This window comes from Paramormyrops kingsleyae, chromosome 18 (genome assembly GCF_048594095.1).
Source record: "Paramormyrops kingsleyae isolate MSU_618 chromosome 18, PKINGS_0.4, whole genome shotgun sequence".
NCBI classification, from domain to species: Eukaryota; Metazoa; Chordata; class Actinopteri; order Osteoglossiformes; family Mormyridae; genus Paramormyrops; species Paramormyrops kingsleyae.
This window is the reverse complement of record NC_132814.1, coordinates 8020955-8035010: the sequence shown is the minus strand read 5'-3', so window position 1 is coordinate 8035010 and position 14056 is coordinate 8020955. Positions and strand designations below refer to the sequence as shown.

General features: G+C 41.6%; 1 protein-coding gene across 7 annotated transcripts in view; it reads left to right on the top strand.

Moving 5' to 3' along the window:
* The window catches only part of hip1 (huntingtin interacting protein 1), a 47179-nt gene continuing 33123 nt past the window's right edge, over positions 1–14056 (top strand). For 3 of the 7 annotated variants that reach the window (XM_023819436.2, XM_023819435.2, XM_072702035.1), the window contains exons 1-2: positions 1–144; positions 1835–1966. In XM_023819436.2, coding sequence (XP_023675204.2) covers positions 1850–1966 — 117 coding nt within the window. In that variant the 5' untranslated portion in view covers positions 1–144; positions 1835–1849. Of the gene's footprint in view, positions 145–1591; positions 1967–8960; positions 9652–14056 lie in introns of those variants that run through there. The other 4 variants (XM_023819438.2, XM_072702037.1, XM_023819434.2 and 1 more) reach the window with 3 other exon arrangements.

Genomic DNA, 14056 nt, shown 5'->3' with positions numbered 1-14056 from the left:
ACAGCGCAGCTGAGCCAAGTGAACCTCCGCCAGCCGCTACTCATAAGGAAACGTAGCGGACTCTCGTTCCTAGTTGCGTCTTTCCGTGCGGCCATATGATAGACTTTACTTCCAACAAAAGCTGGAATACCCGAATTAACACATGTAAGATCTTATTCTTTCACCCTAAACATTATCCCATTATTCGTGTACACACTTACGGTTAAATAAGTGCTTCTGTAATCCTGACAAACTGCACCACAAAACGAGATATTGCAGTGCTGAGTGAATCAGATTGTTAAACGGTCTGTTTACGCAGTACAAGGGAAAGCTCAATAACTTGTCAGTAGACTACAGTTTTTTTTTCCAACAGTAATATATCGGAAATCGTGGTATGGGGCATATACTTCAACCGGATAGTTCTACTGGCTTTAAATCGGAAACAACTACATCAAAACTTCAGACTATAAATAGTTTCTCAGTTTATGTATAAACATTTATTTCGGTTTTCTATTATATAATAGAGCAATGATTCATTTATAAGTAATGTTCCAGCAATACAGGATGTTTTGAAAAACAGGACGCCTGTTGCCTAGAATATAATATGTCTTGTTTACTCTCGATGTGTTTAGTTTTACCATTACTTCAATCTACCGTGTTGTTTCATGAAAACGCGCAATTAAAATGAAATGCGACTCCTTTGGTCTGAGTGGTCTAGATGGGACACGAGCCTGACAGAACCTTAAAGACTGCTGCAAACGCAGTAACAATTTTTCGATACTACATTTAGTGGTGAATGTACAATAAATATAGGTTTTATTAATATCCCGGTACCTTTGTTGTGTTTGCTAAATATTAAAAATATACCAGATGAAAAAGGTTTCCTTTAAATTTACATTTACCGGTTTCTTTCAAATATTTTTTGTTTAAATGTTTATTCAGCAAGCAAAAAGTTTACTTTGGCTGTTCCTTTGAGTGTTAAACGAATAGTTTTATGTTCCTATAGTCTTTGTCATTTATCTGATCTGGATACACCCATATAGGTTAAGAGGTTATGGGAAATGTTGCAAAGTTGCGAAATTACATACATTATACATTTTCTATAAATCTTTAAGCAAATTTATATATAAAAAACCTTAAGATATACATTTGTTGATATGAAAGGCAAATCGTGTCCTGATTTCTTTTTCATAAATCCTGGACTCATTGAACACTATTAATGGTTAGCTAAATAACCTTGAATTGCTCAAGTGCTTTATTCAGTGAGTCATGTAAAACAAAATGCACAAACCAGTGAAGCTTATTGGCTTTCATGGGATTGAGATTGACTTTCGATGTTTAATGCCACATGCTCAAATAAGTCTATCAGATTTTTTTTTAATTATTTGTTAAAGAAAATATGTTCAATAAGTTCAGGAGTTGGTGATTGTTGTAGAGTTTGAGTATGCAATCTCGGATTGGTGTACTTGGTCCAGCTAGTAAAATATTACTGAAAGGCTGGGCTAAATTATATTGATTTCAGAGTAGCCAAACAAAGGCCAGGACAAAACACCGATGGGCGGGTATTTCTAAAGTTAGCCAGTCGTAAACAGCGAGTGTAGGAGGAGTTTGTGGCAGAATTTCATCTGCGCTATATTGGGATGGTGGGTTCGTAGTTCTAGGGCGGTGGACCAAAAAAAAAAGAAACACACAACAATAACAACAACAACAATAATATAAACAGGCAGAAACGAACAGCATTCATCCAAGCTCTCCTAATCACTTAGAAAAGGAAACCTGTTCTAACTGAAGCGAGGGCTGGACTTTTTCCCCTTTTGCAATTTCATGATCGCGCTGCTGTTTTTCCCCCTGGTAGCTTGCTGTACTCGCAATGGATCGAATGAAGAGTTCCATACAGCAAGTCCCTAACCCCATCCCAAAAGGGCTCATTCGTCGAACCGGTGCCAACAGTCTGGAAATAGAAAAAGAGAACTTCGAGCGAAGCCAGGTAAAATCAGAACATAACAGCGAAACGGGAAAAAGTTAAGCAAAGGGGCAGCCGTTTGATCAAGGCGTGATAGATCGGACTGAGCTTGCAGTGTTAGAATGTATATAGTTCATGTAGTAATTTATAAATCCGATACATTTTTTGTTGTTTCATCTAAAGAATTGTAAGGTAATTTTAAGCTGTTTTATGTAACGTATACTTTGTTATATATTGGCCATTGTCTTTTCGTGGTGTTTGATAAGAAGGCGTCCCATAGATGATTCCGAGTTTATTTTAAAAGCTGTATTTTATTGCAGTTCCTACAATAACAAACCAAAAACGGATCTGCATACTTATTGACTGGATTGTGTTGTCAGTGATCCCGATGTGTCCGGTGCTGCTTAATAGATCGCAGTACCATTTTCAATGTGGTTTCTTGACTGGTCACAGTTGTGTTTTGTTAAGTTTGTTGGAGTAGTTTGTGCTCTGTGCATTTTCAGTTATTACTTGTAAACCGCATGATAGGAAACGTTGGTGAACGTTATTTTCTGTACCACAACGGGGCGTAGTTAAAGAATTGTAGGCGTGTTGCACAATGGGATATACCATGCCAGGGGGAATATGAATCAGCCTTTGTGTTAATATGAGAATTTGTTGCCTTTGTTGGTCTAATGTAAATGTCATTCAGTTAAAGTTTCAATAGCAATAATAAGCAGTACGTTCAAAATTCCCTAGTTCATACCTGTGGTATTTTCTTTAAATGTATTCTATCGGCATAACACACCCAGTATCTCAGTGTTTCTCTGCTATTGGATGAGTATCAGTAAGGATTCTTGTGATACATCTCGTGGTATAGATTAGTGTAGTTTTTCAGTAACCATTTCATTAATAAGCATTATTGACTGTCACATTCTCCGTCATCTTATACTCAGAGGATGTGAGTGGCAAAGCTCTTGTAATGAGAGATTCCTTAAAACTTACAGTTTATGTTTTTCTGTCATGTATTCATCCAGATTTCTGGGCATTTCAGGAACCTTTCATATGGCTGACCAAGGTCACCCCTTGCATAGGCTATGCGTGTTACAGGTCTAAGTAGTCTGTCTGGTTTTGTTCTAGCTCCATAATTGTTTTCACCTAAAACAATATTACTAAACTGTGGTGGAGCAATCTAGAAACACTGCATGAAACATGCATTTTAATATACAGTTTCTCTGGGTGGGGTGGAGGGGGTGCTCACAGCATTTATAAAATGTTATGTTATCTCTGAAATGATAATCTGAAGTGCCAGGAATGTTCATGGTTAAAGCCATAGTGTAGAAAATGATGCGTCTTCTGTTAGCCTAGCAGTTTATTAGTCTATATTAGTCACTTTATTCTCCAGGCTTTGTCGCACTGCTTATTGATCGTTTGGCCTGAACGGCTCATTGAAATCTCTTGCAAAAATAGAGGTAGACTTACTGCCCTCTGGATTTGAAGTGTTTTGCTTTATGATTAATCCAGTGTCACTAAATATTAAGAGCACTAAAGAAGCCCTTGGTATATCAGAAAACAATTTGCATTAATTGCACCTTCATAATACCTTTATAGTGCATTCATAGAACATTCAGAGTACCTGCATTCATAGAACATTACATAGCAGCTTGTAAGTATACCTTACGGTTTCAATATGCATTAATAACAGCATTAAGGTATGTTAGGGTGTTAAGGTATACTTACATGCTGATTTTCGAAACTTTAGGAATGCATTAAGAGGGTGCACTTAATGTGTTATGAAGGTGCACTTAATGCAGTGTTACTATATAGTATAACTGTTGTAGTGCCTTTCCAAAGCTACAAACTCAAAAATAAATTATTTGTATCTGTATTATTATTTGTATCAATATTGTTCAAATAAGTATTGGGATTTCCCGCATTTATATGAAGTCATCACATACAGCAGAGGTAAAATCCAGGCGGGGTTACATGTGAAACAGTTAGGGAGAGCACCATGACCCAACTGTCTTGGATACTTGGCACAAAGACAGTGTTGAACACATGTTTAAGCACATCATTCTAGCAAGACAATGAAACAGTTGTTGAAAGTGCAGTGAATCCAACCAGCCAGTGGCAGCTCTTTGTCATTGTGTACCCTTGGTGATATCTAAACCATACATCTCTCTCAGAAGCAGGTGAGATACATTGCCCTGCAGCAGTTTACAAAAGAGGATTTGGGAGTTGGCAACACAAACCACAGCTGCCAGGTTGACTGTTAATTTGCCTGTTTTTTATTTTAGATCTTTGGAAACATCTATGGTTGTATATCATGTGTTTTCAATGGTGTGCAGCACAGCAGTAAAAACTATTGTTCATGAGACATCGATTGATTCCGAAATGCACTCTGCCTTTTGGGAGGGTGGGAGTGATTGGGGGAGGGGGGGCGCGGCTCAATAATGACAGCTTTGCAGAATATGGGTTTTGGGTCAGGGTGGGGGAGTGATTGGGTGGGGGGGCTCGATAATGACAGCTTTACAGAATGTGGGTTTCAGGTCAGGGTGGGGGACTGAGAGCGTAGTGGTCAAAATTGGTGGTCTCGCTTCTAGGTTTTAGCATCCTGAAGAGGATATACATTATAGATCATAAGATGTCAGCTGGCTGCAGATGCACCATATGAGCATGCAGGTGTGTTACATACACACATCTGTGGCCTGGCTTCTAAGGATAGCTTGGGGCGAAAGCATCACCAGAAACACGCTGCACAAAGTAGGCCAGATAAATTGCACAATGCTAAGCTGCACTGCCAAAAGCCCTCAGACCCCCCTCAAAGCCCTTCTTGCTCCTCCAGTCAGGGAACATGGATCTCTGCTTTATTTTTTTTTTCCTCCACCTGCTCCCACAGAAATGGGGCAGCCCTGTACAGACAGACATAACTTGCAGGTTACTGGGTTAGGTTGCACAGCACACTCTATGCAGAATGTGGGTCAGTCTGTACGGCCCTTTCATCAGACTCGCATGGCCAAAATTTCACATTCCTCTCTACACCATCAGCTGAATTTCTTTATAGCTTTTTGTTGTCTATTTACCGCTGTTGATAGCAGTTTGATAAACTGTATCGTTGCTAAGCTGTTTGTCATGTATTTTATTTGTCTTGCGATTGAACTTGGCAAACTAATCAAAGCGCTGCTGATATGACCAGCAGCTGAATTCCCTCAGAAGCGTACTAGCTAAGATCGCCCAGGGTGTTGCTTATTTGATGGACGGGGTACACATGCTTATTATATGGGTAATTCTACAGCAGAGGTAATTCCGTTACCAAAATGTCATGCATTTGGAGAAGGGCGTCGCCCATGATACAGTATAATTTGATAGTTGGGATACAACAGCAGAGAACTGATGGTATTTCAAGCAGTGTCAGTCAGTTCTTTTCAAATTGTAGCCAGATTTTCCTCTGATTGTAATTCTGTTACCATAGAACTAACCATATGCAGTTATGGGAGTTATATTTGTCTTTTAGCAACCTTGTAGGAGATCCATTCCTTTCCACTGTTAATACACCTAGTAAAATATGGTACGTATGAGAGATGCACCGATTGTATCAGCCAACTATCAGTATTGGCCAATACAGCAGGAACTGGCCGTCTGATGGCTAAAAACTAGCCGATATTTACCACGATAATTCCATTGAAATGGTGACCCATATTGTTTTGCACACGCACATACTAACCAGTTAGAAAAATGTCTGCTATGTGGAATTATTTTAACATTAGCGAAAGTGACATTAGAAATGCATTTTGCAAACATTAACCTCATAAAATTTCACGAGGAGGATCTATTAATAAACGTTTAAGCACAACAAATTTGATTGGTCACCTTAAGTTGAGACTTCATACCCCAAGAGTATGAAGAGTTTCGGAAAAAGAATCCGCTCCAATGAAGAAGGCTGCAGTACTGTTCAATAACATTAGTCTGTCAGTAATGCAAGTGCTTGATAGCGAAAGAGAAATCAGTGCAGACAGTGCAAAATCAAAATATATTACCCGCAAAATGATGTAGTTTACCACACTTGATGATCAACCATTCACTGATATAAATGTTATAAATATATAAGATGTATAGTCATAAAATATAGTGCTCTGGGATTGATGTATGCCTGAGTTGGTGTTTGTTTTCTTACCAAAATTAAATACTTTTTCATATTTTTGGAAAGAATTTATTTTTTAATGTATTTGGGTAGTGTGTCCCTTTAAACTTATTTAAGCAGAATCTCCCAAACGGTTGTTATCGATATTGGTGTCAGTTTTCAGAATAATCAGCTATTGTTATCTGGCAGAAATTTCCTTGCTGGTGCCTCACTAGCCTGTATATGTGTAATGACAAAGTGTTCTTGTTGTTACAGAGTGTAATGCATTTAGTTTGCATTTCAATCCTGTGGTATTGAGGCAAGTGGAAAAAAGACAGTAGTTCAAACTTCTCAAAAGAATGATATGTTTTGCATCACTGTGCAAACAATGCTATATATATTTATTATATATATATAATATTCTTTTTGATGGGGAGGACTTGACACTCTTCAGCCACAAAGCAGCGCGTTTAGCTGCCCCAAAGGTGAGGTCATTCCATTCAGGCATTCAGATGCAGTGGTTATTGTGGATGTGTTTGTGTTGCACTCAGGAGGAGGAAACGCCCCCCCCCACCCCTTCCCCCCCGACTTCCTGGTTACATTCTTTAATGCCTGCTGTTTCTTCCGGAACATTCCTGAGGGATGCAGGATCCCCCTGCAGTCTTTAAAATGTACTTGAATTGAAGGGCTCTTTAGTAGATACTGCTTAATGACTAACGTGACGTGACCCTTATGGCAGGAAGTAGCAGGCCACTGTCTGGGGTCCTGTGTATTACGTAAAGGGCTGGGACAGCCTACAGCTTTTCCTGATGCTTTAGAATATAGTGATTAGTTGTCATTGTTGACACACCACAGCACAGTGCACAACAACGAAATGTGTCCTCTGCATTTAACCCATATGTGACAATGTGACATAGCAGGGGGCAGCTAATTCAGCGCCCGGGGAGCAGTGCTTGGGGGCAGTACCTTGCTCAGGGTATCTCAGTGGTGCCTTGCTGGTCGGGGATTCGAACCTATAATCTTTGAATTACAAGTGCGCTTCCCTAACCATTAAGCCACCACTGCTTGTAGCCCATTCCGAAGGTCTCAGATGTCGTTCTAGTCAGCTGAGGTCTCTGGAGCTCCAACAATAATCTCGCCTATTTTCTTGCTGGAGTGTGGCCTTTTGGTTCCCTCACATGGTAACGAGCGCCCCGTCCCGCCCACAGCAGCAGGCCTCAGGCTCTCGTTCCAGGCCAAGGGTCACAACCCTCGCTCTCTGGGTCTGCCATTCTTCAGCACTGCCTCCCTCGCTGCACCGCTGGGGTAATCGGTGCCCTGGCAGCTGTGGAATGCGGTGGGGTGATGGTAGCGGGTGTGGTGATATTCCCTGGGCACTGACAGAGCCAGAAGGGCAGGCCCAGGCGAGTGTACTCTAATCCCTCCACTCTCTCTCCCCACCATCGCTTGCAGTCCCATGTACTCTTCCACCCCCCCCCCCCCCCCCCCACCACCCTGGGCTCCTTCCTCTGAACTGTCAGCAAACTAATTGTGTGAATATCGATCATGCGGCAAATACTTTGGCTGCCCACGAAGCACGCAAAACATGAACAGGACTTCCAGTTACCCTGAAACACATACACAAAGCCATACATGCACATGGTTAGGGCTGACCAAAATGTCATTGTTCCCGTAGTGTTTCACGACTCCCCTCATTGCATCCCTATTTTGTACGTTCCTGTTTTTTTTTTTTAAAGGGTAAACAGCGCTCATAAGACCTTAAAGATGATGCTGCATCATGATAAAGGGACAGGCCTTAAATTGTCACCACTGGTGCAGCATCAACACGGCTGTCCCCCACCCAAAACACACACACACACACTGTAATCTGCTTGCTGTGTTATTGAGAGAAGCTAGTACGGGGCTCGTTACTCCTACTGTCTGTTGAAGACCAAAGTTTCCCAAATCATTATGGCAGTGAGGAGATACTAATCCAAACTGCTGTCAGTCAGATTAATTTATAACTATTATGTTGATTGGACATATTTTTGAGTGTGGATAGTTACATATTTGGTTAAATTTATAGAAAAGTTGAAATATTCTCAAACTTATCGGATTCTGATCAGTGATATATAGGCCTACATTATGATTTCCGAATTTTGATTTTACACGTAACGCCTAAAATTGCTGTTAGTATCCATTGAATCGCTATTTGAGCCTTTTAAGCTCCATTAAATGTAACCAAAAGAGGGCGATGTTTGCCTGTATGGCAGAATCAAGAAAACGGTTTTGGTGGTTAGGGTGGGAAGAACTACTTCCATATATTTCTAAGTTGTTAACTTGTATTAAAATTCTCTTTCTATAATATTATCTATTGTAAAAGTTTCGCTTTCTGTTCTTTAAATAATTGCACAGTACTTGTTGAGCGCCTGGCGGTCGCCGTTCATCCCTGTGCGCGGTTTTGCGGTGCTGAAGTCGGCGTGCGCGTTTGGTGAAATGAAAGTTTCTCGTAAAACCACAATGTGTTTAAATAAGTTAATAAATGACATTCCTCCGTTACGATGCCCTTCGTTCCTATACCCAAGAAGCGTGAAATAATAAAAGACACGTACGTTGCTTGGGCATTTTTCCCCAGTAGGTACCTTCTGAAGTATACAAATATATGACAGGGTTTAAGGCACGTCTGTCCAGGAATTTATAACCATATCAAACAGTTTTTAGCGCGTGTGGTATGCTTTATTAAGTAAACCATGATGTTTCGGGTATTCAATAATTATTTGGGAACCGTTGTCAGTCGTTCTCGTCAGTATGCCGCTGAGGGTCAATATGGCAGTAAAGGGTCTCCCACCGGGGTTTCCGGCGCCCCTTCTTCCCTTCCTCACCCCCCTGTGAAGAGCAGCGTAACGCCCCTTCTCATTTCCCTCCTTCTCCGGTTGCCCAGTGCTGTTTGAATTAAATTCCTGATGTGCGCCCCCTGTTTTGCTCTTGTTATTTAAATACGCTTCTTCTTTTTATTGTTCAGCGCTCTTGTAGCTTAAGATTTCCGGCAGGAGCTCTTCTTTGTGGACATGCACATTGCTTTCGCATGCTTGCTTTGCTCAGTTAATCATCATCATCATCATCATCATCATCATCATCATCACTGTTATCGACATCGACATCATCATCTCAATCATCAGGAGAGGGGCAGCCGTACAAACCACAGTCATGGAATAAAACATTTTCCTTCCTGCGTGTTTTTTTTTTTATCTCTGGGGGGAGAAAAAGTCGTGCAAGTGCGCGAAGGTGTCGGATTGTATGCCCCGCTGGATAGCGTATGTGGGCCGTTTTGCTGCACTTTTTTAGCCGTGGATGCTGTGAGCGGCTGCCGTTAACGTTAGCTGGGGGCTCCGTAGCGCATTGCCGGAGGAAGAGGCAGCAGGAGGGGACTGAACTAAAAAGACTTGCCTATTTGGCAATTCGGGACACATGTTGAGCTAACACTGCTCCCGGTACCCCCTACCCCAACCCCCATCCTCCTTAAAAATCAGACTTATTTAATTTTTATCGCTCGTTGCTCTTCCATAACGTTTTTTGGAGTTCACCTTCTACCTAATATATTTTTCGCGAAACTATGGATCTTGGAAAAATGGTAAGGTGTCTTGGATGGCGTGTATGTGTTTTCTGCTCGATCTCAAGGGCGCAGCTTGATGTGTCGGTGTGCGTGCGGAGAAGATGCAGCGATCACGAATCGATGGATATTAGTTTGATGCAACAGAATCGTGCCCCCCGAAAAAATGTGCTTGCGGGCGGTGGGGAAGGACGTGGCTGTTGTTGTTTTCGACCATGACATCCTTGCGTTTTACGATTTACAGAAACGGAAGCACGGGTTTTGTTATTAGGTAACCGAATACAGTTTTGCGACCGATTAATGATTCTTCAGTTGACTTTAGTGTTTTATAGTGTTTGCCTTCCAGCTAACGTAAGAGTTTGAAGTTTTTTGCAACAGGCATGAAAACTCATGTGTCCTCTTTTCCCCCTAATCTGGCGATCTGCATGTTTGCATTCGTGAGATATGACGGACGGAGTGGAGATGGGCTTGTCTCCTTGCGTGCCTGGTCATGTTAACATACTTCCCTGATGGGAATATTTAGCTGTGTGGTTGGCGACATTTCTGGTCAGGGTCGCTTTCATAAACAGTTTATCTTAGAAGTAACTGGAGATATTCGGTAGCCAAATACTTATAAGGTATCTAATGGTACAGGCTGTGTTTCTGCAACGGTGACGTTTCGGTCTCCGTGAAAGCAGGATACGAGCCGAGAGGGACACATCCCCACGAAACGATGCCACCTTTGATTGCTTAGCATAAAAAGTTCTCCTGTTTGTTGAAATGATAACATAGCAGGCATCTGTATGAAAGACTGCGGTATACACTAAGCGACGATTAAGATGTATGGAAACGCTCGAATACCATCCAGTGAAATGGCACGGTCTTTGATGTATTGGATGAAAAATGACGCATAAATCTCTTTATAGTTCAATCTCAAATATGTGTTATGAAATGAAACCTCGACCGAGTCGTTTAATTAGCGAAGAAAAAGCTATTTCAGAGAGATGTTCCGAGTCCAGTTATTCTCAAGATATATCTGCGATGTTGTTTTTGTCAGATGGGGGTGCTTTTTGATAATATACAATAAACTTTTGCCAGAAGGAATATGCATTTAGCCCACAGAGAATATAAAACACGATTATTCTAACGTTTTATCACAGCTTGTGAATAATAAATGAATAACTGAAGAATGAATGATTTAACACTCTCCCCGTTCACAGACGTTCGGCACGCTGAATAAATGTTTTATATATATGAGTATGCCTTACAGATTAAATGTAGTTAAGAGACGATACAAAGACAGCTCATATGTTTCAGTAAATCACCTTGACCAGTGTAAATACATCGCAACAATTTTGAATTGGTGTAATTGGAATTCTTTAAAAGCACTGGTTTTTACACCCGGAGCTGTTTAAGCACTGTGTATGTACCATTAGTGCTGGAAAATGCCTTAATATAATCTAACCCATAAATATGCAGGGATTTAAAGGGATTAAGATCTTCTTAAATCTACGCTACATACTGTCTAAACAGTTGATTTGTATCCCATTTTTCACAGAATGATGTATTGTACCATCCTTTCTATTTTTTCTATCCAGTAAATAAAATGCAGTAAATATGTATTGATTCTTCCGTACCATGACCCTAGTAAATGTCAACAATAAAGAAATACATTCTCTGGTGTGGTTTTGTTGTCAAACATGGTGTTACCAAACCAGTTTGAAAACCTTTCCACAATTTCAAAATTGCCCATTGAATTATTCCCGTACAGGACTTGTGCTATGACTTTTTTGTATTTAATTGACTACACCATCTGAACATGTTATAATTTCCCCTGTACTTCTGCCCAGTATTTGTAAATCACAGCATCTTTAATTGCTTGTGTGCACATGTCTTGTTTCAGCCACGGCCCAGTAGTTCATGCTGCCTATGGAGAGACTAGTTGATCGTGTGGCTTTGAGACAGGTGCAGATCCACCAGTAAAACTCGTTACTTATTCATGATGGCCTCTTTCGCATTTCGTATGCAGTTCTTGTGTGTCTTAATGTGGTGAGTCGTTTTTGATTCCTGGTGGAGCACTGGCGGTTGGGTTTGCTTGGGTATGGGCTTGAAAGTCTGCCACTTGCACGGACGTGGATTTCACTTCCTATGCCCAGCCTGTCTTTGGGAGGCGTCCCTGTGCACAGTGCCGCAAGTGTTTCAGATGCAGAGGAAGCCTATTCACTAGGAACCAACCGGAGGCATCTTAATTAGGCCCCCTCTGCTTTTACAGGCCATCGAGTTGGACGCCAATGACCGGTGGCCCGTTTATAACCCTTTTATGGGTGTTGTTTGCATCTGTTCCCTTGCCCGAGCCCCATGGGTGTTGTACCCTAACCTTTTAATGTCCTTAAAATGAAAGGCGGTGGCCCATTATCATTCTGAGAAGAAGGGGAATTAACAGGGACGGGGGGGTTTGTGAAATCTGGTACTTGGTGCCACCACATGGCACATCTGTAGATGGTAAAGTGAGCTTTGGTGACCCTGAGAACTCAAAATTGTTTGGGTTTTAATTATTATTTTTTTGTTTAGCTTAGGAGATATTTCATCTGCAAGGACTAATCTATCTGTCTTTTTTTAAATACATCTAGTATATGTGTGAAAGTTTAAAAACCTTGACTTGCTTAATGTGGCATTCTTACAGCATAGCATGCCTATGTTGTCACATGTGGTGGCTGGCCAACCAAAAGTACAAGTGTCCTGGTCGCTCCCCATCAGGAGAACAAGGATGGAACATTCCATCGGAGTGGGTGTTTTAGTCAGACGCAAGTAAATTACAGAAATAAACGGACTTGGGTTGTGGGAGTGACTCCCTTCACAGGGGCTTTTTCAGCGTGACGATCTTAAAGACGGAGTGGAGTTCATGTTTATGGAAATAAAAGTGAGTTCCAAAATACAGAGTGATTTGTTCTTTTTTTCTTAATCTTAAAGGGCGTGCTTGTATGCATAAAGGAAGCGGACAGATATTTTTGGTCTCTGTTGCCTATTGGAACCACCCTAGAGAACAGTGAGGTAATGGTTTACATGAGAGAGCTCAGAAAGACCAATTCAGAGACAGGCCAGGGAGTCAGCCACCACTCACCCCACACCGGGCAGGGCTTTAAAATGCTGGAAACTAGGCTGCTTAACTCCTTCAGCCCTCCTAACTTCCAGATACACCTGTAATGACGCCTAGTTTTTCTACTCCATTAGCCGCCTTATCTTGTACTCTCATTCTTGCTTGTTCTTAGAAGGGGAATCGATGTTGTATCCTGCCTGTTGTACCATAACCCAGATGATACATTCCAGCCATTATAGTTACACCATTTCCCATTTTTTTTATTAAATGTATGGTTGACAGATATAGCACCCTGTAGCTATTGGACGCCTCTATCAGGTAGCGAGTGACGATTCGGGTCGAGGAGGTTGGTTGTAATTAACAGCCTAATCACGATTACAGTGGTATCTGCTCCCTGCTTCCTAAGCCTCCCCGAGCTTGAAGGAGGGCCATACTGGAATTTAGCCGTACGGCAGATAAGAGGTGTGGATGGGAAGAGGTCCCTGAGTGTAGTGGCTCGCATCAAACGCCTTCCAAAGCCTGCCTGCGGCTCTTCCCCTCGTTTTAAGGTTAGCACGCTCTTAAGCGGGCTGCCCTTTATTTTACTGCATTTGTAAGGCCAGAAGTGAGACGCAGGCGATTCTTGGAGATTAATACTCCTGCTGTGTATTTAATCGATAAACGAGGAAGTCGCCCTACATGAAACCGGGCTCCGGTTTTGCGTAACAAAATGGTGACTCGCCAAGAACGTGCTCCTGTTGGCCAAGCTGTTACTCAACAACTTGTCTTTTTTTAAATAATAAATTGCAGGAAATGACTTGTGAGGAAATTCAGTTTAGGGCTGAAGCAATCAAATGCTGCATCACTGGGTGTGTTCTCAGCTGGCTTGAGAAATGGACCTGGAGTGGAGCCAGGTGCGTTTACTGACCCTGCGAGACACCTGAGCCTCCCCGCTTTGCACATGAGCCCATGTGCCCGTATCGGACGGCATAATCGCTTTTTATTAAAGCAGGTGCGGGGCTATGTATTAAGTTTAAAACACTTAATGATTTTGGAAGGGGCAACAGTTATGTCTCACCAAACCATTTTGCGTTCCTTTCACAGAACTGTTGAGTGTCAGGCACAGCCACTGTAATTCTATAGATGGTCCCTGTACCTGTTTTATAAGTGGTTCTGAGATAATGGTTTCTTACAGAATGATGACTCTTCGAAGCTCGAGGACTTTTGTAAATGATGTATAGGGCTGCGTGTGCAAGTTTTGCAATAACGTCGGGTCAAATTATATGTTTTCTGAGTTGTGTGGAAGGTCGGCGACAGGCTAGCAGCAAGGAGACAGGGACTGGGTAGTGCTGGAGACAAGTTTTTTGTTTT